The sequence below is a fragment of the Scyliorhinus canicula genome, chromosome 18 (genome assembly GCF_902713615.1).
Source record: "Scyliorhinus canicula chromosome 18, sScyCan1.1, whole genome shotgun sequence".
NCBI lineage: Eukaryota > Metazoa > Chordata > Chondrichthyes > Carcharhiniformes > Scyliorhinidae > Scyliorhinus > Scyliorhinus canicula.
In genome coordinates, this window is record NC_052163.1 from 122,529,618 (window position 1) to 122,555,495 (window position 25,878).

At 42.0% G+C, this 25,878-nt stretch overlaps 1 protein-coding gene across 7 annotated transcripts in view; it reads left to right on the top strand.

Moving 5' to 3' along the window:
• The window catches only part of LOC119952904 (PWWP domain-containing DNA repair factor 3A-like), a 78,337-nt gene extending 56,798 nt beyond the window's left edge, over nt 1–21,539 (top strand). For 5 of the 7 annotated variants that reach the window (XM_038776521.1, XM_038776520.1, XM_038776525.1 and 2 more), the window contains 9 exons: nt 2,014–2,157; nt 6,124–6,194; nt 8,113–8,198; nt 9,942–10,002; nt 11,854–11,929; nt 12,326–12,376; nt 15,131–15,579; nt 17,857–17,945; nt 20,113–21,539. In XM_038776521.1, coding sequence (XP_038632449.1) covers nt 2,014–2,157; nt 6,124–6,194; nt 8,113–8,198; nt 9,942–10,002; nt 11,854–11,929; nt 12,326–12,376; nt 15,131–15,579; nt 17,857–17,945; nt 20,113–20,197 — 1,112 coding nt within the window. In that variant the 3' untranslated portion in view covers nt 20,198–21,539. The remainder of the gene's footprint in view (nt 1–2,013; nt 2,158–6,123; nt 6,195–8,112; nt 8,199–9,941; nt 10,003–11,853; nt 11,930–12,325; nt 12,377–15,130; nt 15,580–17,856; nt 17,946–20,112) is intronic. The other 2 variants (XM_038776522.1, XM_038776523.1) reach the window with 2 other exon arrangements.
• Nucleotides 21,540–25,878: the final 4,339 nt, after the last annotated feature.

Consider the following 25,878-nt stretch of genomic DNA (forward strand, 5'->3'; position numbering starts at 1 on the left):
CCAAAACAAGTGGAAGCTCATTTTTGCCATTACACAAAAAAAATGTTACTTAAAAAGAATCGGCAACGTCTGTCTTCATATTATACTGAATGGTACAACTACATGGTCTTGTCAGATTTAAATAAATATGCCATACCTGTAGTGAACAAATTTTTATTTCTTTCAGGGCTGGTGATTGAAAGAAAGTATACTGATATTCAAGAAAAGATTGAATAGATGGTTGAAGAGATTATAGTAGCAGGATGGCTAGTAGTGGGGTAAATGTCAACACTGACCGGATTGAAAGGCCTGTTTTCCAGTTCCTGCGTTATTACTTCTAGGGCAAATGCATTTCTGAATGAGACTATTTAATTTTGTTTTGGGCACAGTTGGGGGAGAGATGTGTTGTGAGGGAGTCTACTACTGGAGCAGAATTTTGTGGCTCTGGTATTTCCTATGTCTTGCCAGCTTATTACCAACCCTTCATTAGATCCTGCTGTTTCAATAAATGTTTGAAGTTTCAGGTGGAGGCAGCAACAAAATTAGTTAACCTTTGACAAGTTTGCTTTTCTGTATTGCCTGTGATTAAATACAATTAATTAACCAGTTATAGGGACCTAAATGGATGCAGTTCTACATGTACCAGTAATGTATATTCTTATATAGATGTGCATATTCTTGATGCCAGTTGATACTAAAATTCTTCTGCAAAGTACATAGAACACTTTTTTTATTCCCCATCTATTTTGACTTGTGACCAACAGTATTTGGGAATGAGACAGATACATGTGTGCAAGAATCAATTTCTGAATTTGCTTCCTTGATAACTGGGAATTTTTCATCTGCAATAGTGCTTATTGTAAAGCTGTTCTAGTTTCCAAATTTTGATGTTAAGCTGAAACTGCTTGGGTCAGAAACTAAATTTGTACCATAAATGTTCCCTTGGGCAATAAAAGAATGAAATATCAACGGGCTGGAATTAGTAGGCAAGGAGCTAATGTAAAAGAAAACATTTTGAGTTTAATAGCTGGTCCTGTGCTGAAATATTCTGATTCACGTCCCATCTGACCTTTTCTGTCATTGCTTCTAATTGCAAAATAATAATTTTCCCCGTTAACATTAATCTGAAATATTTATACTGTAAAATCTAGTTTGATTACAGCTTGCAGAATCTCATGTCTATGTCCATGTTGCTATTTCCCAACTTCCAACCTATGTGGCTCCCATTATCGGGTCTCCTCGCCCCAATTTATAGTAAGAAGTCTTACAACACCAGGTTAAAGTCCAACGGGTTTTTTTGGAATCGCTAGCTTTTGGAGCTATTAAACTTTAACCTGGTGTTGTAAGACTTCTTGCTGTGCCCACCCCTAGTCCAACGCCAGCATCTCCACATCAGGGGCCCCAATTTATAAGTTTTTATAAATTAATGGCTCCACTCTCCACTCGCCAGGATCCATGCAGGTCTCCTATCCTAGGCTTGCTTACCAGTCTAAATTAATAGTCCCGATTAATCTGTATTAATAATCCAGCCTGGTGCTACTGGAGACTGGAAATATGAATATAAAGTGAGTGTTCTATCAAAGGCCAACAGAACAAGATTCTATTTAGTTGATTATTTTTGTAATCTGCATTTGCAGTGCAGTTGTTTAGAAAAGCCAGTTCCGCTCTGTGCTCATTTTCTAAGTGAATTAAAATTGGGTTATCAGCGCTGTTCAGAAATCATCCAGGATTTCATGTCACGTTTGTCTTTTCTCTGCTTGTTTATTACCCATGCAAACCAAACAAGAATCCAGCATCTGCAGTTTCCCACATCACTCCCCCGAGTTCTCTGTGCCAGCTCCCAGATTCACCAGTTTTGCTCAGATACAGAACGTCCCTTCAGGAGACTAACTAGATGAAACTAATATGCATCACGGGTAGATTGTATGAAGGTCAAAGAAGAGAATTGGCATGATGGCCTAAGACCTTTTCTCATGAAACTTTAATCCGTTACCAATGCTGTCTATAAAGGTGCAAATATCTGAACTTATGCAGGATTGCAATCATCCTCTTTGTCAGTAGAGTTCAGTTCCGTAGACTCCCTTTCAACAAACAAACCCACGGAAGATGATGGTGAAGTGATGGATGAAGAGAATGATGATGAAGATGAAAACCTTCCAAGTATACTGTTGCACCAAGGTGAGGTACCTATTCTCCAGCTCTCTGGTGTGCTTTCATGAACATAATGGCGCCTCTGTTTTGTCACCATACCATGTTCTAAAAACTGGTGGTAAAAATCATATTGCAGTGTAATGCTGTTAGAACTGAGCTATATAGTTAAATCCTTTTTACAATAGGAATGCAGTAGATACTGTCAGTTGTCCGTACTAAACTGTTCAAACGTATTAATGTTTGATGTCCTCCCCATATAGTTGAATGCTATAAGAAGTGGCTTTGAAATGTAAACTGAGGCTGCCAGGACTGTAGAATCTACCCCTTTTTGTCAGTAGTCCCTGCTTTTTTAAAACAAATGGAAGAGACTTCACTGTTATAAAGTTGTAATGTTTGTTAGATTTGTGGAGTGCAGGATCAGAAGTAGGCCATTCAGCCTGCATTCAGCCATTCTGGGTGTACAGTAGCTTTTCTGTTGTAACTCCATCTGTTCATCTCCTTCCATATTCCTTAATATCCTTGGCCAGTTTTAAAAATCTCGATCGAAGATTTAAAATTATTAACTGAGGTGGCATCTGCTTTTTGCAGGCGAGTTTTACACTTGCCCTTTGTGTGAAGAAATGCTTCCTAATGTCTGAATGGCCTTGTTCTCATTTTGAGATTATGGCCCTCATTTTAGTGGAAAATGTTTCTCTCTATCTATCTTAAAGTTCCTTTCAAAACTTCAAATCAAATCACCCTAATCGGATACTGTACTCCCAAGGATGCAAGGTTAGTTCATGTAATCTAAGGAGTGATCTCTTAGTCAGAAACCTGTGACATGGTTTTCACTGTACCTGCGTTGTACTCGGCTCTGATTGGGAGCAAATGAAAATGGCTGATGTTTTCCATTGAAAATGCGAAATTTGCATCTCTGAAGTATCTCATGCAGTTTCTTTAAATGCCCATAGATTGGTAGATGAAATTACATTAGACATTAACGAGATTATTAGCCATCTTCTGTGTCCATGGGTATGTTTTTCCTATTGATGGCGTAGATTTTTAATGGATTAGTCTATCTTCATGTTTTTGGAACACATCTTATGCCGGCTCTGTATAAAGGGACTAATGAGTTGGTTGTTTCCCATTTGTTCCTCTTGTTCATAGCAATCTGTGGAAAAGTTGACATGGAAAGCTTTTAGGCTCACTTAGTACAGCCGGCTTCCCTTCTTAATCTTGCACACTCTAGGTAATCTGGAAAGGTAGTTTAGGATATTGTCAAAGGCCAAGGAAATCAAGTTTAGAAAATCAACTAGTTTAGGGGAAAAAAATATTTCATGGGATATGAGCGTCATTGGCAAGGCCAGTGTGTGTTGCCCATCCTTCGTTGCCCTTAAGACAGTGATGAGCCACATTGAAGTGTTGTCCATGTGGTGGTGATACACCCACAGAGTTGCTGGCAAGGAAGTTCCAGCACTTTGATCCAGCAACAGTGAAGGAATGATACAGTAATATAGTTCCAAGTCAGGATAGTGGGTGGCTTGGAGGGGAATTTACAGGTGATGGTGTTCCCATGCATCTGCCCATTTCCTTCTAGGTGGTAGAGGTCACAGGTTGGAAGGTGTGTCAAAGGGCCCTTGATGAGGTGCTGCAGTGCATCTAGTATATAATAAACACTGATGTTGCTGTGCGTTGGAGCTGGAGGAAGTGAAAAATGGTGGATCGGGTGCCAATCAAATGGCCTTTATCCTGGATGGTGTTGAGCTTCTGAGTGTGTTGGAGCTGCACTCATCCAGGCAAGTGGAGAATATTTTCCATCACTTGTCTTGACTTGTGCCTTGTAGATTGCAGACAGGCTTGGGGGAGTCGAGATGTAGGTTGCCCACTAGTAATGAGAAAAGACTATCTCTGAGTTATTCTTCATATAGCTAACGTTCTTCCGATTGATTCCAAGAATTGGAAAATTTGCAGCATTTCTGTTCTGCCATTCTTCTGATGGTGGTGTTAAGCCACATGATTTTTTTAATAAATGTTTTTATTGGGTTTTTGAACCAAGTATATTTGCTGTTATGTACACAGAATATATATATAATATATATAGAAGAGTAGGGCACACACAAACATATCACAAAAAAGTAATAATAAAAAAGAAATTAAAAAATCAAATAACGTAACTGGTAAGGTATTATGCACCAGCTCTACAGCAGCAGCTCTGTACAATTGGCAAAATTATTTACAACACATAAGTAGGCATCTGTTTGTGGGGGCGGGGTGGGGGTGGTTGGAGACTGGGGGTGTAGATGTGCATTTGGGTGCCGGAGAAACAGAGGGCAGTACTCAAATGGGTCTGGTGTTGGTCCTGTCACTTGCTTCTCCTGGATGGATTTCCCTGCCGTTGTCGTCTCGCGCTCACCTCCGCTTCAGCCGGTGCTCCCATCTTTCGCCTGAATTCTCCTTGTTCTCTGTTCCTGTAGATGCCAAGGTTGTTATCGTTTGCCTGCCTCCCCCCGCCACCCAACCTCCCTGGTTCTCTCTTTTTCCCTGTCTCTTCCCTCTTCCCCCCCCCCCCCCATCTCCTGTGGTTCGCCTCTCTTTCCTCTTAGGTCTAGCTGATCCCCCACCCCTCTCCCGGTCTATCTTTCCCTCTCGTGCTTTGGCTACTTTCCCCTGATTTTTGGCTATCTGGCTATTCTGCTTGTTTATTGGCCAGAAACAGGTCCTGGAACAGTTGGGTGAATGGCTCCCACGTTCTGTGGAAGCCGTTGTCTGACCCTCGGATGGCGAATTTGATTTTCTCCATTTGGAGAGATTCTGAGAGGTCGGACAGCCAGTCTGCAGCTTTGGGTGGTGCTGCTGACCGCCAGCCGAACAGGATTCTGTGGCGGGCAATCAGGGAGGCAAAAACAAAGGGCATCCGTCCTCCTCCCCAGGAATAGACCTGGCTGGTCTGAAACCCCAAAGACTGCCACTTTCGGGCATGGCTCCACCCTCACCCCCACCACTTTGGACATTGCCTCGAAGAAAGCTGTCCAGTACCCCGCAAGTCTGGGGCAAGACCAGAACATGTGGGCATGGTTGGCCGGGCCTCCTTGGCACCGTTCACATCTGTCCTCCACTTCCGGGAAGAACCTACTCATACGGATGGTTCTTAAGTGGGCTCTATGTACCACTTTTAGTTGCGTCAGGCTGAGCCTTGCGCACGTGGAGGTGGAGTTGACCCTACGCAGTTCTTCAGAGTCCCCATCCTATTTCAATCCCCAGTTCCTCCCATTTCTTTCTTGTTGCATCCAATACGGTGTCGGCTCTTTCTACTAGTCGGTCATGCATGTCGCTACTGTTTCCTTTATCTAGTATGCTTGCGTCCCGTAACTCTTCCAGTAATGTCTGTTGTGGCGATTGTGGGTACGTCCTTGTCTCCTTTCGTAGGAAGTTTTTGAGTTGCAGAAACCTTAGCTCGTTCCCCCTGGCTAGCTGAAATTTCTCTGACAGTTCGTCCAGTGTTGCGATCCTGCCGTCCGTGTATAGGTCCCTGACTGTCCGTGTCCCTTCATCCTGTCCCAACCGTTTGAAGGTGGCGTCAGTCAGCGCTGGTGTGGCCCTATAGTTGTTGCAGATGGGAGCTTTGTCCGATATTTTGGTCAGGCCAAATTGTTGCCGTAGTTGGTTCCAAGACTGGAGGGTGGCTATCACCACCGGACTGCTGTGGTGTTTTTTGGGTGGGGATGGGAGTGCTGCCGGGGCAAGGGCCCAGAGGGAGGTCCCCATGCAGGAGGCCTCTTAGTCACATGATTTAACACTTTCTGACCTTTGGAGCTGATTATTGTCTGAATTTGGCAGTTATAACCTATGCAAATGTTGAGATTTTGAAGAAAAACCAAATATGCATGGAAATGCTTTGCTTATATAAAATTAATAGAAGATTAATAAACTTGCAAGTGTTTTTGATGTATTGCAAAGTGAATAATTGCTAATTTGAGAAACAATAAATTGCTGTTGTGTCCAATTGTTTTGCAGAGCAATGGTCAGTAGCCGAAGGAATGCTGGTATGGTGTAAATTCCAGAAGTACCCACATTGGCCAGCTGTGGTAAGGGAGAAATGGACTAAAAGTACAAGATATACTAATCAAATTTTGCTGGGAAAAAGATGTATTGTGGAAGCTTTTCATCTTGCACTCATCAGAACAGAATAACTGTTATGAGGGGAACCGCAATTTATACTGCATGAGAAGAAAATGCTGATTGGTTGGCAAGTAGGCTCTGATTTGTAGAGGAGTGCACTAGGGAACACTTAATGCCAAACTTTAGTTCAAATTCAAACCAGGCAGGTTGCCTCGAGTCCAGGCATTTCTATGGGGAGTAGCTGTCCCCCATACTTTTGGCAAAAAGTTGCATTGTGTGGACAAGTTCTTTCTCATAGTCAAGTTTGCAGCATGGAAACAGGCCCTTCAGCCCAACTTATCCATGCCGCCCAGTTTTTACCACTAACCTAGTCCCAATTTCCTGCATTTGACCCATATCCCTCTATACCCATCTTACCCATATAACTGTTTAATGCTTTTGAAAAGACAAAACTGTATCCGCTCTGCTGCTGCCTCTGGCAGCTCATTCCAGCCACGCACCACCCTCTGTGTGGAAGAAAACTGCCCCTCTGGACCCTTTTGTATCTCTTCCCCTCTCACCTTAAACCTGTCTTTCAAAGACAAAGCTCTCACTCATGTGAACTAGAAGCTGCATGTATTCACACTCATGGCCCTGCCCTTTGCATGCAGAAGGAGCTTGCATTGTACATCTTTAACTAAACAAAATCTTGGCAGGGGGGGACGGGGACACTCTACCTGTCTGGCTTGCATTTAAGCAAAAGCTTGGCAGTTAACTGATCTCTGGTGCATTCTCCATGGCAATGCCTTTACCAATTTTAGAGTCTACTTGCTAACCACTCAGCATTCTTTTCATGCAGTATGAATTGTTGTTTCCTTTTTAATTGGTACTCTTGTGAATCTGACCTGATGAGTGCAAGACAAAAAGATTCGACAGCATGGATTTGGTTCAGCAATACTCAGGTTCTGTATCGCCAAATGACTATTTAATAAAATTTTGTAAACTTGTGTTTGAAATATTTTTTGCACTGGCATTTTAAAAATTGGAACATTTGGAATTATATGATGCCTTAGCAACCCAAATCACTTCAGAGCCAATTTCAATACTTAAGTACAGTTATGTGGGATGCATGGCAACCAGTCTGCACGTAGCAAGCTTCTACAAATGATAGTAACCAGACAATATTTTGGTGACGTTGGATGAGGAAGGCATAACACAGCAGGATCTTTTATGTGTACCTGAGAGGGCGGACTCGGCTTTGGTTTACGTCTCGGTTGAAAGATGGCACCTCTGATGGTGCAGCTTTCCCAAATGAAAGCGCTGGGATGTCAGCTTTAATTATTGTGCTCAAGTCACGGACTGGAATTTGAACCTACAAATGGACGGCAGGGTGGCACAAGGGTTAGCACTGCAGCCTCAGTGCCAGGGACCTGGGTTCAATTCCGGCCTTGGTGGCTGCATGGGTTTCCTCCGGATGCCCTGGTTTCCGCCCACAGTCCAAAGATGTGCAAGTTAGGTGGATTGGCTAAATTGTCCCTGAAGTGTTCAAAAAAGATGTGTATGTTGGGTTAAAGGGTTATTGGGATAGGGCAGGGAAGTTAACTTGGGTGGTGGAGTGCTCTTTCAGAGGGTCGGTGCAGACTCAGTGGGCCTGATGGCCTCCTTCTTCACTGTAAATTCTATGATTCTACACTGTCGGGATACTGTGATTCCAATTCGGGCAAAGATGCGACTCACCAAGCCACAGCTGGCACAATTTGTAAAAAGATTAGCTGCTTCTGTAAATTGCTGTATGTTCATTGTGTCAAATTATTTCATTGCTTCAGATTCCGATACAGCCAGCTTTAAAGTTGCCAGTAAAGTTTGGATTTATCCACTATAAGCATGAAATCCTTCTTTCAACAGGTAAGGAATGTAAAATCCAGGTTGAAAAAGGCCAGCATACTGTTTGTTGATGAACACATAATAGATGCAGAAAAAAATAAAAAAGGGTAAGTGAGGTATTTTTCTATGTTCTATATCTTTCAAGAAATTGTCTTTGAATAGCTTTACTGGATGTAGTTTGCTTCAATAGTGTGTTTTTCTTGATAAACTATATACCACACTTTTTTTTCTCTCAGCCTTGTGGAATTGAACATTACATTTCTAATCCAATCCACTAAAAGGTGTAGCATTTGTGTTTCTCTTTTTTTTTTCTGACTTCACGACAACAATCTGTCCCTCAACGTCAGCAAAACTAAAGAGCCGGTCATTGAATTCAGGAAGCAAAGTATTGTACACACCCCTGTCTGCATCAATGGTGCTGAGGTGGAGATCGTTGACAGCTCCAATTTCCAAGGTGTGCACATCACCAACAATCTGCCCAGGTCCACCCAAGTCGACGCTGCGACCAATAAGCACAACAGCGCCTATACTTCCTCAGGCAGCTAAGTAAATTCGGCATGTCTTGCCAATTTTTGAAGGTGCACCCTATCTGGCTGCATCACAGCCTGGTATGGCAACTGCTCAGCCCATGACCATAAGAAACTAGAGAGAGTTGTGAACACAGCCCAGTCCATCACGCAACCGCGCCTCCCATCCATTGACTTTGTCTACACTTCCTGCTGCCTTGGGAAATCGGGCAGCGTAATCAAAGACCTTTCTCACCCGGGTTATTCTTTCTTCCAGCCTCTTCCATCAGCAGGAGGTAAAAAAGTCTCAGAGCGCGCACTAACAGTTTCCAAAACAGCTCCTTCCCTGCTGTTACCAGTCTCCTGAATGACCCTCTTATGGACTGAACTGATCTCGCCATGCATTTTCTCTACTGAGTAGTACTACACTCGGTATGCTTCACCCAATGTCTATTTATTTATCTGATGTCCTATGTTTTTCATGTATGGAACGATCTGTATGGACTGTCCGCAGAACAATATGTTTCACTGTACCTTGGTACATGTGACAAATCCAAACCTCTAATTTCTTACCACCCTAAACTCCTCCTGTTTTCTGGGCATTCTGATTTAGGCTATCATTTTGTTCCATTGACATAGAGTATCTTCCAATGTCTGTCTCAAAGTAGAGGTTGTGTGCACGTTATCACAGCTGAGCCTAACCTGACAGCTGGGCGGCACAGTGGCTAGCACTGCAGCTTCACAGCGTCAGGGTCCCAGATTCGATTCCCGGCTTGGGTCAATGTCTGTGCGGAGTCTGCACGTTCTCCCACCGTCTGCGTGGGTTTCCTCCGGGTGCTCCGGTTTCCTCCCATAAGTCCCGAAAGACGTGCTGTTGGGTGAATTGGACATTCTGAATTCTCCCTCTGTGTACCCGAACAGGCGCCGGTGTGTGGCGACTAGGGGATTTTCACTAACTTAATTGCAGTGTTCATGTAAGCCTACTTGTGATAACAAAGATTATTATTATTATAACCCTATCACCTCTTGATGATGTCATTGTGAAGACGGTATTGTTGCTTGCCTTTTGCTTACATCTATTTGAATCAAACTCCATATACATGTTGGTATATACCGTTCCAAAATATTTGAATAGTATTAATAATGCCCAAGTTTAACTCTATTATTATTTCCCACTTCTAAGAGATCCTGTGTGAGTTATGAATGATTGCATTGTTTTTTGAAAAACCTTCTGAAGTCTGATTCATTAATATTTTAACATATTCCTTTTAAACCGAACATACTTACCAGCATTAATGTTTTAATACAATTAACTGTACCAATCAATATTTTTGAATACTACAGGTTTACTGTGTCCGTGAGGACCCTGAAACCATTTGATTGTGAAAACCGGCATCAGTTAACAGTAAGTTTACAAATCTCACTCCATTTAAACTGCAGGGTTTTGAATAAAGCAATAATTTTAAACTATTTAGAAGCTATCCCTATAATGGATAAATTAATGGCCACAGATCATAGTCTCTGGTTTGATGCCTGATCTGTGCTGTAATAGCTGGTATTATTCAGGCAGCAGCTGCAATATAGTTCATTGTTCATCTGCTGGGGGAGGGGAAAGGAGAGAAGTAGCCAATGGTCTTGCTTTTGATTATTGTTCTGTAACTACGCTAGTGTTTTAGCATAAGAATTGTTTTCAGTTGTGTGATCACTACAGTTTGGACTTTAAAGCTTCCTTTAAGTTGACATGAAAATGGCCTCTGCTCATGAAGTCGTATCCCAGCATAATTTCTCAGCTTCAGGAGTTTGGCTCAACGGATACAATTTATAGCCATGAAATGGAGGATCAGCCATGATATTGAATGGCGGCGGAACAGACTCAAAGGGCCAAATGGCCACCTCCATATATTTTCTATCCTCCTAAATGAAAAATAATTGTGCAGCAATCATGTGTTTTTGTTGCATTGTGACTTGAGATACAATTGTTGAGTTATTGGAACCATAACCATAGAATTCCTGCAGTGCATAAGGAAGTCATTCAGCCCATCATGTCTGCACTGACCCTCCGAAAGAGCACCCTACCTAGGTCCACTCCTCTCCCCCCCGCCCGCCCACCCGCCCTATCCCCGTAAGCACACCTAACCTGCACATCCTGGACACAAGGGGCGATTTTAGGATGACCAATCCATCTAACCTGCACACCTTTAGACTGTGGGAGAAAATCGGGGCACCCAGAGCAAACACTGTTAGAAACTGCAAACTCCACACAGTTGCCCAAGGCTGGAATTGAACCGGGTCCCTGGTGAAGTGAGGGGGCAGTGCTAACCCATGTGCCACCATGTGGTCCCATACAAAAAAAGAAAAGAATTATGATTTACATGGATCATTAAATGTGACACTTGACCATAAATCATCAGGCGAAAGTTGGAATCATTTTTTCAAGTAAAGGGCGATTAAAATGTGAATAGCTACTGAAGGACAGTCAGTTACAAATACAAGTGAAGAGGGCACTCCAAATACATTAACATTATTGCAATTGTGTAGGTTTTCCTTGAGCCCATTCCTTACTGATTGACGCTTTGTAACCACAGCTGGAAAAAAACTATAATTTCATTAAGAGCTTTCATTTCATGCCAATCCTTATCCACCAACCAGCTCTGAAAACTCTGCTCACTCTTGGATAACTATGACAAATTCACCACAGCAGATGAGACAATCCACAACTTCTAACGCAATCAACAACCTTCTAAATAAAACACCCCACAGTTTTCTTAAAAACAGTTACTTTTGGGGATAGGGTGAATTAAGTGATACTTAGAAGATAAATTCTAGAATCCAGATCGGCATCATCGCCAAAAGCTATCCGTTCCATCTTGGTCCTACCCGATCTATGTACCACATTGCGTTGAAATCTGCCGAGGAGCATTTAAGGTATGTTGTTTAGAGAGTAACAGACTAAATCAGGGATGAAAATGTTACCTCCATGCACCTTCAGTCATAGAGAAAAGAAACAGGAGTAATGTAGATAACCCTAATGTATGAAGGGCCCAACTGCCTCTTAAGTTAAGTTTCTATTATCTTATTTGAAGTTATAAAGCTTGCATCTTAACTCCTGTAAAATGTGACAGCAAAATGTCATAATGCAGGCTAGTGATGTGCCGTTTTAATCAATTAAACCACCAGTTACTCTTATTAGAATTGATTTTTCAAACTTTCATCTTAATATTTGGAAATTGTTTGTAACTGCTGACTCTTATTACAGGCTGCAGCACGGCACATTTATAAGACTTCAATTGATTGGTGCGTGGCTCTAATTGATGACTATCGAATCAGGCGAGGTAAATGATTATTTTTAATCTTTTTGGGGTTTATTAAATTATTCTATGAGTCGGGTCTGTGTGTGTCTGTTTGCGCATGAACAGAATTTAATTAACCTGGGATTGAATCCCCAAGTTCAAAGACATCTAGATGTGAAAGACATGTACTTGAAGCAAATTTGGCCACGTCAATCCCCGACAATGCCGTTCCCGAACGGGAGCCCTCCAACGCGTTGGAGGTGGGGAGAAGGTCCTACCCCTGAATGCACAGCAGCATCTAGTCCCTTTCAAACCAACAGAAAGCAAATCACTGATAACAACATTTTGTATGTTCTGTGATAATTTACTTATTTAAATTACTTACTTAATATCTAAATTCAATTAGACTATTTAACAACCATCTATGTTGTTTGGCAGGTTGTGGATCCTTTACTGGTTCCTTTGTCGAGTATTGTACAGCTGAGCTAAGTAAGTAGAGTTGATTTTAGATCATTTCTTCTGTTATTTTTCAATCCGCTGTTTTGATTGACCCAAATTTTAAGAATTGTATTGCTGAATGGGCTGGGGTGAAGTTCCAAAAATGAAATAAAATTGATGGCTAAAAGGCTAAAAGGCCATTTTCATTTGGGCGAGAGTTTATGAAAGAAACAGTGAATTTAATTTCTCCGATGACTTGCACGTCAAGTCACCATTTCTGAGCCACGCCGACCAAGAAGATTTCTGGTGTAATTGCATCAGCTGTTCTGAGCTACCTGATGTCAGCCAGGTAAAGATCAGATGCTGCAATTAGCTGGAGTATTGTTGAGAAGAGGCATGGAAACTAGGTGCCGGAGTAGGCCATTCGGCCCTTCGAGCCTGCACCACCATTCAATATGGCTGATCATGCAAATTCAGTGTCCCACTCCCACTTTCTCCCCATACCCATTGATCCCTTTAGCTGCAAGGGCCACATCCAGCTCCATCTTGAATATATCCAACGAACTGGCCCCAACAGCTTTCTGTGGTAGAGAATTCCACAAGTTCACAACTCTGAGACAAGAAGTTCTTCCTCATCTCAGTTATCATTAACTTATATTTGCCTTTATTAGTAAAATCTCCTGCGATACTTCACAGAATGGTAATGGAAGAAAAATTAAATTAAAATCAGATTAAAGGTCTGGACAGGTAGCCGTAAAAGTGGTCAAAAATGAAGTTGTTCAGGAAACTCTTGAGGGGCAGATTATGAAGGGAATTCCAGATGCCTTAGGCAAAAGTGGGTTGAAGGAATGCACAAAAGGCCAGAATTGGATGAGCACAAAGATCTCAGGGTTGTAGGGCTGGGGAAGGTTTCGGGAACAGTGAGGTAATGGTGAGATTTGAAACTGGAAGAAATTTAAAGTCAAGGAGTTGGGGAGCAAGAGCGAGTGTAACATCAGCAAGCATCTGGGTGAAAAGGGGACTTTGTGTGTGTGTTAGGATATCGGCGGTGGAGATTAGGTGGTGAACCTTATTTCATGGAACAAAAGTTGTCTGTCCAAAAGTGGTGGTTTTGGGAGTTCCAAACTCTTTACAAGATTGAGGGGATGTTTTATTTGATGGCATCATTTTTTATAACAACATTTTTTCTTCATTGATTCATGGAATGTGGGCATGGCTGGCTAGGCCAGCATTTACTGCCCATCCCTAATTGCCCTTGAGAAGTTAGTAGAGCTGCTTTTTTGAACCGCTGCAGTTCCTTTGGTGTAGGTATGCCCATAGTGCTGTCAGGAAGTTACAGGATTTTGACCTAGCAACAGCGAAGTAACGGCAGGATATGTTTCCAAGTCAGGATGATGTGTGGCTTGGAAGGGAACTTCCAGGTGGTGGAGGTCCCATGCACCTGTCACCGTCGTCCTTTTAGACAGTAAGAAGTCTTAAATACTCCCTCGTTGGAGATGGTCATTGCCTGGCACTTGTGTGGCATAAATGTTATTTGGGCCTTGTCAACCCAAGCCTGGATTTGGGCACAGACAGCTTCAGTATCTGAGTCGTCGCAAATAGTGCGGGATGTTGTGCAATCATCAACAAACATCCCCACTTACCTAATGACGGAGGGAAAGTAATTGACGAAACAGCTGAATGTGGCTGGGCCGAAGACACTGCCCTGAGTAACTCCTGCAGTAATGTCCTGAAACTGAGATAATTGATTTTCAACAACTGCAACCATCTTTCTTTGTGCTGGCTATGACACCAACCAGTGGAGAGTTCCCCCCTGATATATATTGACTCCTTGATTCCATCTCTGTTAAATGCTACCTAGATGTGGAGGGCAGTCACTCAAGCTGACCCCCAAACTGAAGTTGGTGTAATTCTGTTTAATGCTTCATGTTAATAATATATCCTTTGTAATCATTGATTTTCAGAAATATTTATTCATAAGCTTTTGTAGCATTTTAATTCAAAGCTTTGTAATAGCCATATATACATGAGTGGAAGACTGCAGCTTGAGTTTTAACGGGTGTGCATATTTATATGATCAGTGGCGTTCAGTTACTGATAACACTTGGATCTCCTGCTATCAGCTGCACTTGAAAATATAAATAGCCCAACCTATCTTATTCTGTGGTACCAGCACAGGCACTCTTTTTTGGTGGGTGTGGGTGCATCTTAGGGAGTAACGCCCATTCACCACCTATGGTTCTGGCTTAGTAAATGGAGGAAAACAGTTCAATGTGTCGGACACCAGCACGGTAGCACAGTGGTTAGCCCTGTGACTTCACAGCGCCACAGATTTGATTCCTGGCTGAATCACTGTCTGTGTGGAGTCTGCATGTTCTCCCCATGTCTGTGTGGGTTTCCTCTGGTTGCTCCGGTTTCCTCCCACCAGTCCTGAAAGACGTGCTGTTAGGTAATTTGGACATTCTGAATTCTCCCTCTGTGTACCCGAACAGGCGCCTGAATGTGGCGACTTGTTGGCCTACTTGTGACACTAAAGATTATTATTATGATATTAGCTGCCCAGTGAGACTGCTATAATTGAAACAAACCCACAATAACATCTTTATGCTTTGCATGTGGACTCTACAGCCAAGTGGCATTTTATTCAGGACATCAGCAGTAAGAAATAAAGCGAGGAGAGCAAAGCTGCAGGATCAGGATGATGAGTCTGTCACAAAGCTGGAAAAGGAAGCTTAAAAATGACAGCCCTTAATTGCACAACATATGTCCATAATTATTCAAATTCAATTTTCTTTTCATCTGCAGGCATCCCAGTGCGAAAATCATTTGCACAAGATCCCTCACTAATGACTTTCCCGTACACTTCAATTGCCAATCAAGTAGAAGAAGGGCTTACTGATTCTGAATGTGACATTACACCAACTCGACACCAGCATACCAAAAAGCTGCTCCCTGACAGGAAGAAAGCTGCCAGGGATCGAGCCAATGAAAAACTTGTGCAATTCATTGTCAAGGCAAGGGGTGCGGAGCGGCACCTTCAGGCTATAATTAAAGGACTGAAGCACTCCAGGTGGCTTGAGGAGTTCCAAACCCGTATTCGCAACTCGAGTGTCATTGACACGTACCTTGAAGATGACTGGCAGGTGGACCAAGTGGTTAACTACTTAAAAACTGTTTGTGAAATGAGCGTGAGCACAAAGCTCTTGGAAGACTATGAGAGGTCTAGGTTTATCTTGGATGTCCTCTTGCCAGAGGTGAGTTCTGATGGAATATATAAATGGTTTGATGAACTGCAATATGTGATTGAATGTAAAGTAAAATTACATTCCCTGTGCCCAGTAAAATATCAAATCATTCGGACTAGAAAATGGAAAAATATATTTTCGAGTCTCCACTGAGTTAGTTAAACTTGGAATTCTCCAGTTGGTTTCAGCACTTCACCAGAAATGATATTCGGACTTTGTGCATGGTTGGCTTGTATTTCCTTGAGTTCACACGATTGAGGGAGAACGTAATTGAAAATAATAAAAAGATTCAATAGGGTGGATTTATAGAAACCCCCCTCTTGGAGGAATCCAAAACTAGAGGGCATAATCTTAAAATTAGTTAGGACATACAGTGGTCAAATCAAAAAGCAAATCTGGCGTGCCAATCTGGAATAGCTTCTCAAAAACTGTGGATGCTAGGAGTCAATTGGAAACTTGGCTGAGATCAACAGATTCTTAATGGGTAAAGGCATCTAGGGAAATGGAATAAAGACAGCGAGATGGAGTTGAGGTATAGATGAGCATGATCTAATCGAATGGTGAAACAGCCTTGAGTAGATGACTTCCCTTCCTGTACTAGGAAAGGATGAAAAGTTGTTGCCGCTCCCACTCTTTGCAAATATCCAGAGAAAGATTCACATATTGACTGAATTTTTTATTTAAAAAAAGAACAAAAACTTGTAAAAGTCTGTATTTAACTTTAGTCTACTGACATTTTGCAGAAGTATAACGTTTTTCACTCTAATATAGGTAATGCAACGCCTTTGGTATTTGGCTGTCCATCATCCTCAACAAGGGTGAAGTTTTAAATCCTATAGCATAGCATGGTGGTGGTTAGATTGGCAGCTGTTGTGACAGCGATGAGTCAGTAAAAACTACCTTCAACTAGGAAAGGAAAAAGGGATTTCTTTCATGATCTCAGTGTACCCCAATTTTAGAAGACAAAAATAGGAGTGTTGTTTTCCCTCGTTGTTGTTTCCAAATAATTATAAGCAATCTGAAATTAATATCGTGTGTAGAGCATATTAGAATTTGAAGCTTGATCATCATTTTGTACTTTCCACACCCACCCTCAAACACACTATACATATGTTTCCTTCACCACCGGGAGCAAGAGCCATGACTGATTTAATTCTCCTCTTCCCTCACCCCTACAATAGCATAAATACAGAAGCAAAATATTGCAGATGCCGCAAATCTGGAAATAAAAAGACGCAATGCTGGAAATTTTCAGCAGGTCTGGTAGTATCTGTGGAGAGAGAAACAGAATTAATGTTTCAGATCAATTTCAGGCAGTTCTAATGTAAGCTCATCAACCTGAAATGGAAACTGTTCCTGCCTCCACAGATGCTGCCAGACCGGCTGATTATATTCAGCATACTCTGTTCTTTCTTCAGATATTCAGCATCTGCAGATTTTACCTTTTTGTATTCATGTTTAATTCACTGCCACCACTTACTTTCCAGGAATGTCTCCGTTGAAGAAGTTCTGTTCGTCTCTCCAGGATTTACGTTTGTCTCTCTTGGCTGTTGACCTTCGTGCTTTCTGTTCTCCTAATATTTAATCAGGTGTCCACAAAAACTCCGATCCATATCTTCCCTCCGCAACTGTCACCAGTTCCAACTCATTCCACATGGATTCCAACTGAAATTCCACCTTTCCATTTTTTGGAAGCAGACAGGTATATCGGAGAAATTCATTGTTCCTCGAACTACTATTCTCGCCACACAAACCTACGTCCAGTACTCTTGACCTCTCTACACCATCTCAGGTTATCTCGGAGCTGTCCTGCTCCACCATTTCATTTTGTCCCTTTTCTCACCCGAAACCTTTTACTCGTCCTTTCAGATATAAAGGATTGCAAGCTCCAAAAAATCAATAGGTGCTAGCTCACTTCCAGATCGCGCATCCCCTTCATTTCCCTCTGACCCACATCGATTCTTTTTAATGTCAGAGGAAAGGGGCTCTAGTGAAAGGCCATCGGCCTGAAATGTTAAGTCTATTTCTGTCCCCACAAATGCTGTCTGACCTACTGAGTGTTTCTACCATTTTCTGTTTTTGTTACAGCACAAGTACAGAGGCCCACTGTAATGCCTGTACGACCATCTCCCAAGCTTATCTAAATCAACACATCAAACCTTTGTGTGCTTTAGATACTGGAATATTCCATTGTTTCTCTTGCACCAAAATCCTGATGTTTCTGACCTTGCATTCTTGTACTGTACTTAATACAACTAAATAAACTTTGTTTCTCTTGCACTGTAGGCCATTATCTGTGCAATTGCCGAGGTTGAACAAATGAGCGTCCAGAAAGCAGAAGAAAAATACATGAAAGGCCCTCTTCACAGTGAAAGGTGGGGATTGTCTGTGGTTTCCAAACATGTTCAATTGTTACACGTGAATTATTGCAAAAAGGCTTAAAGCTGCCCAAACTGGATAGCAGTGGCACAGTGGTTAGCGCTGCTGTCTCACAGTGCCAGGGCAGAGGTTTGATCCCGACATCGGGTGACTGACTGTGGAGTTTGCATATTCTCCCCATGTCAGCTTGGGTTTCCTCCAGGTGCTCCGCTTTCCTCCCACAGTGTGTAGGTTAGGTGAATTGGTCATAAATTGCCCCTTAATGTCCAAAGGTTAGGTGGGGTTGAAGGGATAGGGCGGGGGCATGGTCCCAAGTGAGCTCTTTCAGGGGGACAGCACAGACTTGATGGGCAGATTGGCCTTCTGCACTGTGCAGTTGGGATTAGCCAGTAATTTATAAAATGGAATAATGGCATTATGTTCTGTTAAGTAAGTAATGGTGCCTCTGAAATAATTTTGAACCATAGATTTCCCTGAGTCTCTCATTTGGCACCTAAACTCAATGTGTTCCAAAAATTCTGAATTTTACCTTTGTTAAAAATCATTCAATAATTAGTACAGAAAACTAAAACAGCATGATGAGTTCAGGAAATTTTGTGTCTAGCATGTCTCTTCATGCTAGAGAAACCACATTGTGAGCTATATAATATTTCCTTTATTGTAATTTTTTTTAAATATGCATATGGAAGGGATCCCACTGTATTTGTCTCCATTTTCTTCCTCCCTGATCCATAGAATCCCTACAGTGCAGCTGAAGGTAATTCTGCCCATTGAGTCTGCACCTACCCTGCAAAAGAGCACTCTACCTAGGCCCATTCCCTGCCCTATTCCCATGACCCGCGTATTCAACATGTCCCCCACCTAACCTGCAGATCTTTGTACTGTGGGAGGAAACTGGAGCATTTGGAGGAAACCCATACAGGGAGAGCATGTAAGCTTCACGCAGCCAGGCACCCAAGACCAGAATCATTCCCGGGTCCCTGGCGTGTGAGTCAGTAGTACTAACCACTGTACCACCATGGTGGCACAGTGGTTAGCACTGCTACCTCACAGCTCCAGGGACCCTGGTTCAATTCAGGCCTTGGGTGACTCTGTGGAGTTTGCACTTTCACCCCGTGTCTGTGTGGGTTTCCTCCAAGTGCTCCCATTTGCTCCCACAGTCCAAAGATGTGCAGGTTAGGGGGATTGCCCATGATAAATTGCCCCTTAGTGATCAGAATGGTTAGGTGGTGTTACGGGGATAGAGTGGAGGCGTAGGCTTAAGTAGGGTGCTCCATCCAAGTGCCGGTGCAGACTCGATGGGCTGAATGGCCTCCTGCACTATAAACTGTTATTAAAAAATGCTGCTTGACTGTGCTGCCCAGTTGGTGCACTTTGTGTGAGCACCTGAGCAATGATTATTGGCAGGATGTTCTGATGATAGGTGGGGGCTTCGCAGTAATTTAGTTCTTTGCCGGCATCCGCGCATGTGCACGTCCTGCCTGGTTTTGTTGGTGTGCCTCCTTTCCAAAAATGGGACAGGAGACCTTCCTGATCTGCATGGTTGTTACTGGATATTTATTATCTAGTTTGGTTCTAATATTTGGGGGAAATATATCTAGTTCCTTCAGTGCCATGCATGGACTATATGATTATCTCTTAAATAGAAAAATCTTTCCTGCATCTGCAATATTTCGATGTGTCTTTAGGAGTGACTGTATTAACCAGTGCTAAAAAATGTATTGTTGTCTCTACCTTGACAGATCAACTTCAAAGAGTATGGGCTAATTGATTTCTATGCTGAAACTAAGTGGAAAATTAAGTGAAAGGGAGAAATTATTAAACTCTAAACTGACTGAAAAAGGCACCAAGCAGTTGAATTATGTGACTTCTAAACCTACAAGTTCTTCCGAGAGTTGAGCTGTATAACCTGGGGGTGAAGCACTGGTGCTTAACTGTCTGGCATTGATAAGGGTGGTGGTTGCAAAGCACGGTGTTTAAATCCAACAAGAAATTGAACTGCGCAACTGTTCTATTTACTGAGTCCATCTTTTTGTTTTGCTGGCTGCGACATGTTCATGCCGAAATGCTAAGACACGTGGTGACAATGACATTTATTTCCGGTTTCCCCAGGTGGGCAATTTCAAATGAAAGTAACATTATGGGCTTGAAAATATTTTGCAGGGAAGTCGAACATTTTAACAAGGAAATCGAGAAAGAGATGAAGCTGAAACAGAAGCTCTTGAAAAATGAGGAATCCACAAACTAAAGCTTTTGTCTTGAAATGAAGGACATGTATATAAAATTGAATGAAATCCATATTTTTGTGCAACAAAGTAATATCATTTTTGATAGCAAGAATTTAAATGTTTCTTATGAAATGTTGAAACCAAGAGTGTACAGTTAACTTGGAAGTTAATAGCATGTAAATATCCCGTCTGGGGAAGCTGAGTAACTGCTTAAGACTCAGGTACTTGAGGCTTGAGCTTGTTTTTTTTTTTACTTTTAAGGTGATGAACCATATCATTTCACAAAGGCTTGGTGTTTTGGCAAGCAAAGTTAAAATTGATATCCACTTATTGTGTCTATTCTCAAATGCAGAGTATTTGTGCCTATTTCTTGATTTTTGTGTGGAATGGTAATTGGTTTTGTGATATGACATCAGTATTTCTCTCCCCAAGTGCGGGAATAATAGCGTTTGGCTTCACTGATATTACCGCCAGAGTGCACGGTAAAATGTGCCATCAATGAAAATCACATACATTTGGAGGCTTTTGCCCATTTTTGTTGCTTTAGGTCCAGATTGGTGATTTAACCTTCATAAATTCTTGTTAATAGAGCTGACATAATATTTATGGTATCATAAAATGTAATTAAAAATTAAGCATTGTTGCATTTGAGTAACTTTTCAAAAAAAAACGTTCTTGCATATAGTGTTAATTACTATCCAAGTTTAGCATGGCTTCAGCTTAAGGCTGCAAGTTAGACTGAGCTGGTAAATTTAGTAACATTTAGTTTACGTTTAGTAAATTTAGTGAGATGATCAGAATAGTGGTTGTATTATGTGTTAGCTGCAGGAAACGGGATATTCAGAACTCTTTCTTTGGGCTGCTTAAAAATTCCATTGTGCAGACGCTGTAAGGTAGATACTTTGATTTAGCCATGCCACAGCAGCTGGTCTGACCCTGCAGCCTTAACTTTAAGCTGTGTCGATCTTTATTTTCAAATGTTTGTAAAGAAATTCTGGAGCTATTGTTTTTTTTTGAAAGTCAAGCAAGCTTTCTGATTTTACAGTTCATACCAATGCCTGGATCAGTCAAGGGATAATGTGTTTCAAAGAAAATCACGAGCGTGCGTTTTGAGTTGACCATATTTTGCATATGGCTTGATGTAAATTTGGATTTTATAAGGAAATGCAATTGATGGCAGTATTTTACCTGCTTGTGAAATGAGTAACTCAGTTTCATGCTTGCCTAATATTGTAAATTAGTTACATTCATTTAGTGAGTATATGCATGAACATTTTGTGGAATGTATAAATTCAGAATGTTGACGAACCCTTATTTAATCCTTCTGCCCCACACTATATATTAAAAGAGAATTTCACTCTATGCAGGGACTGCTTTTTTAAAAATCCTTCAATGGGTTTCTTAGTTAAGATGAAGCTTTTTGCATACCGTTTGCATTAATACAGCACTTTAATGTAAAATACCACTGGGTGTAATCTGCCAGTGGTCAAGTGCAGAAGTAGACGAGGAATAAATTAACTAGATAAGTGATCGACTGATGTGTATGAGGGGTGAGATTGAGAACTGACTGCAAGTTTGTTCACATAAATGGTTTTAACATGAATTTTGAAGGGATATAAATGGTGAAAGGGTGATAAAAGGAGAAGTAGGATCTATTCGGGACCAAAAAGGGGATTTATACATTGAGGCAGTGGCTACCAAATAAATACTTTGCACTTGGCTTTACGAAGGACGAAATTGCTCCCCAGGCCATGGCAAAGGGTAAGGTAATTAAGAGACCAGATGTCTCTTATTAAAGTTAAAAAGGTCTTGGATAGTTTATCTGTTCTTAAAGTTGATGAGGCTCCAGGACTGGATGAGGTGAACCCAAGGACACTGAAGGAAGGAAGTGGAAATTGCAGCAACACTAGCCAGAATTTTTCAGTATTCCTTAAATTCAGGAGTGGTCCCAGAAGGCTGGAGAATTGCAAACATTTTTGAACACCCTTGTGTTCAAAATCCAATCTTGCAGATGTAGTTCGTTGTGAAGGACAAAAGCAACAAAGTATTTGTTTTACTCAGCTCCGGATACACCTCGGAGACGCTACTCCAGAATGCCGACAGTTTCGTTGACTTGTGCCATGTTTTTAATGTGCTGTCAAAGCGGAGGTGCAGAGGTTCAGTCAGCTTTATTTGGAGTCAGGCTTGCCAGTCCATTTACTGTTTCCTTACTAATGCTGTTTTCTTCGATGTGTTGTAGTAGTGTGGGGAACATGTAATAATTTTGGTTTTGCACTCGTAATTGCCGAACTTTCAATGAGTTTCAGAAAGCTGCGATTTATTTAGAATTGAAAAGACTTCTGCAAGGTAAGACATAGTTAGCATCCAAGTTTCATCAACAAACGAATCAGCCAGAGGTAACAATTTCTCGAGGAGGAAAGCGTGGATTTCGTACCTCAGTTGGTAAACTGAGTAGCTCCCCGGCTGACTGACCATTACGGTAACTCTTCAAGCGGATGAAGTCCAACGTCATTGGGATTGGCTGGTCACTGTTTCATTTCAATGCTTCAATGTAGTCTAAATAGTCAGCAAAAAACTTATGACCATTCTTCAGTACACAGAGGGTGACAATGTGATGATTTCCCATGGCTTTCATTATATCCCTTGCCAAATGTTCAGTTCTGTCCATGATTAAACCATGAGGAGTATATACTCCAGATCATTTGAGTAATGTTTCGGGATGCAAAACAGATCGAGGTCATAGCCTTGTTCATCAGCGGTGATCACCATGCAGTTGGCCACTGGCAATCGCACTTTAACCCGGGTTCTGGTCCCAATACTCCTGGGCAGCTGCCATTTTTAAAGCCTCGGAGCCGGTGTTAAAAGCCGGCTGTTGTGAGTGAATTCCCGCGAATGCAGCGATGGACGGCTCCTCGACCCACTTGACACCCGCCCGTGACCCCCACTTTGCAAATGCCTGTTACAGCTTGTGAAATAAAAGGGACAGTGGAAACATGGATACGGAATGGCTGAATGACAGGATAGTGGTTGTGTTTTTTGTTATGACCATGGTAATGATGTACACAGAACATACGGTTCTTTAACTAGAAAGATGATTTATTAACAAACACACGGAAAAATAACAAACTATAATACAGACAATGGCTACTAAATCTCCTGGGTTGGTACAGAGCGGGCATCAGACAGCTGAGGGACCTGTTTATTGATGGGAGGTTTGCGAGCTACTGCTAATTGGAGCACTTTCCTTACCAGCCAATCGGGTCACTGCTTTGTTGTGATGTCAATCTTCAACTGGCCACTGTTTAAACAGTGAAGCAGCTAGTTTAAATACCACTCAACTCTGTAGCTCTGCCCACTCCAATAGCTGAATTCCCGCCAAAAAGACTCAAATCGGCGAAGCAGCTAGTTTAAATACTCACCGCTCGACCTTGTATCTCCGCCCACTCTAACAGCTGAATTCCGGCCAAAAAGACTCAAATCTGCAAAGCAGCTAGTTTAAATACTCACCGCTCGACTCTGTAGCTCCGTCCACTCCAACAGCTAAATTCACGCGAAGGGTGTCTTGCTCAGGTACACGTTCTAGATACAGTGACCGCAATGCATTGATGCAAATTTTCCCTGCAACAGCCAATCAGCAGCTCTGCTCTGCTGCCCTCTGCTGGAACAGAGTTTGTGGTGGAGGCGTTGAAGGAGAATATGGGGGAATGTTACTAATTACACTCATTCAGAGAGCCAGTGTAGAGACTAAGGGCCAAATGACCACCTGCTGGACACAAATATTTCTGGTATAGGCAGAGAGAGAAAAGGAACGGCAAGGTTTAGAGACCCAGTTCTTGAGATTATATGGCCAAGTTGACTCTTTAAAATGGTTAGTAATGGAAATAAAATACTTTCTCATCTGTCTGAATTGGATGCACGCTGTGTGAAGTCAGAAATTAATATATTGCTACACCACACGAATTTAGGAACTTTCTGTGCAATTTACTATTTCAGTCCCAGCTTCATGTTCAAAGATATTTTTCTTTGCTATTACTTTTTTTTAATATAAAAATGTAAGTACCCAATTCATTTTTTTTCCAATTAAGGGGCAATTTAGCGTGGCAAGGGCAGCACGGTGGCGCAGTGGGTTAGCCCTGTTGCCTCACGGCGCCGAGGTCCCAGGTTCGATCCCGGCTCTGAGTCACTGTCCGTGTGGAGTTTGCACATTCTCCCCGTGTCTGTGTGAGTTTCACCGCCACAACCCAAAGCTGTGCCGGATAGGTGGATTGAACACACAAAATTGCCCCTTAATTGGAAAAAAATTAACTGAGTACACTAAATGTATAAAATAATAAAAAATTTAGCGTGGCCAATCCACCTAGCCTGCACATCCTTTGGGCTGTGGGGGCGAAACCCATGCAAACACGGGGAGAATGTGCAAACTCCACATGGACAGTGACCCAGAGCTGGGATCGAACCTGGGACCTCAGAGCCGTGAGGCCGCAGTGTTAACCCACTGTGCCGCCCTTTCTTTGTGTTTATGATATTTTATTGTGATTTAATAGGAAGGGAATGTGAAAAGCAAAATAAAAACAGTGGATTTAGCCTGATGACAGACTGGGGACGAGACTTTAGTCTTGGAAACCAGAGTACTTATTTTTCATACTGGATTGTATTGAGCTGGGTACTCTAGATTGTTTTTAAAAGTGCCTAATTCTTTTTTTCCCAAATAAGGGACAATTTAGCGTGGCCAATCCACCTAACCTGCACATCTTTGGGTTGTGGGGGTGAAACCCACGCAGACACGGGGAGAATGTGCAAACTCCACACGGACAGTGACCCGGGGACAGGATCAAACCCGGATCCTCCGCACCGTGAGGCAGCAGTGCTAACCACTGTGCCACCCTCTGAAATCTACGTCATGTTGATGAATATTTCCAGTTTCCAAAAAGTGTAGTAAATAAAAGTTTTGTTCTTTGCATTTCATACTAAAAAAAACGCATTTAACTAGCTAGAGAAAGTAAAGGAGTTCTGTATATCTGAGTAGGACAGCAAAACAACTTTGTCCTGAGCTTGGTGTCAATCAGTCTCAATGGGCTAGAAAGAGCGGCAACATTACCATCTTGATTTTCTAGTAAGACTGCTGCTAATTGTTCCAATTGGACATAGGAGTGAAAAACTTTTGAATGGGATTTAATCTAATAATGTTTTCATTGAGGGATTCCACAGCAACAACTGTAACCTTGCCCTACTGGCATCCAATTGTCACGTTGAAACCTCACTGGGAACTTGGTTGAAAACAGTCACAAAATTTGAGCGACACTGCTTTCAAGAGTTAGGTATATTGATATTACTATATGAACAAATTAGTTACAGAAGACCATCAGCTCCTTCCACGTTATTTCGTAACAGTTAATTCCCGTAACAGCCTTCCCGAACAGGCGCCGGAATGTGGCGACTAGGGGCTTTTCACAGTAACTTCATTTGAAGCCTACTCGTGACAATAAGCGATTTTCATTTCATTTTCATTTCATTAACAATGCATACTAGTTTTAGGTTCAGTAATTTTGTGCACTTTCAAACTTATGTCCCTCATTATTGCCTTCATCAATTGACAAAATTGAGACCAATCAAGGCAATTTTATGAGGAGGATGCAGAAATCTTCAGTGTGATGTTGTCTGAGTGGCAAATGAATGGCAAAGGCAGCATAATTTGAATAAA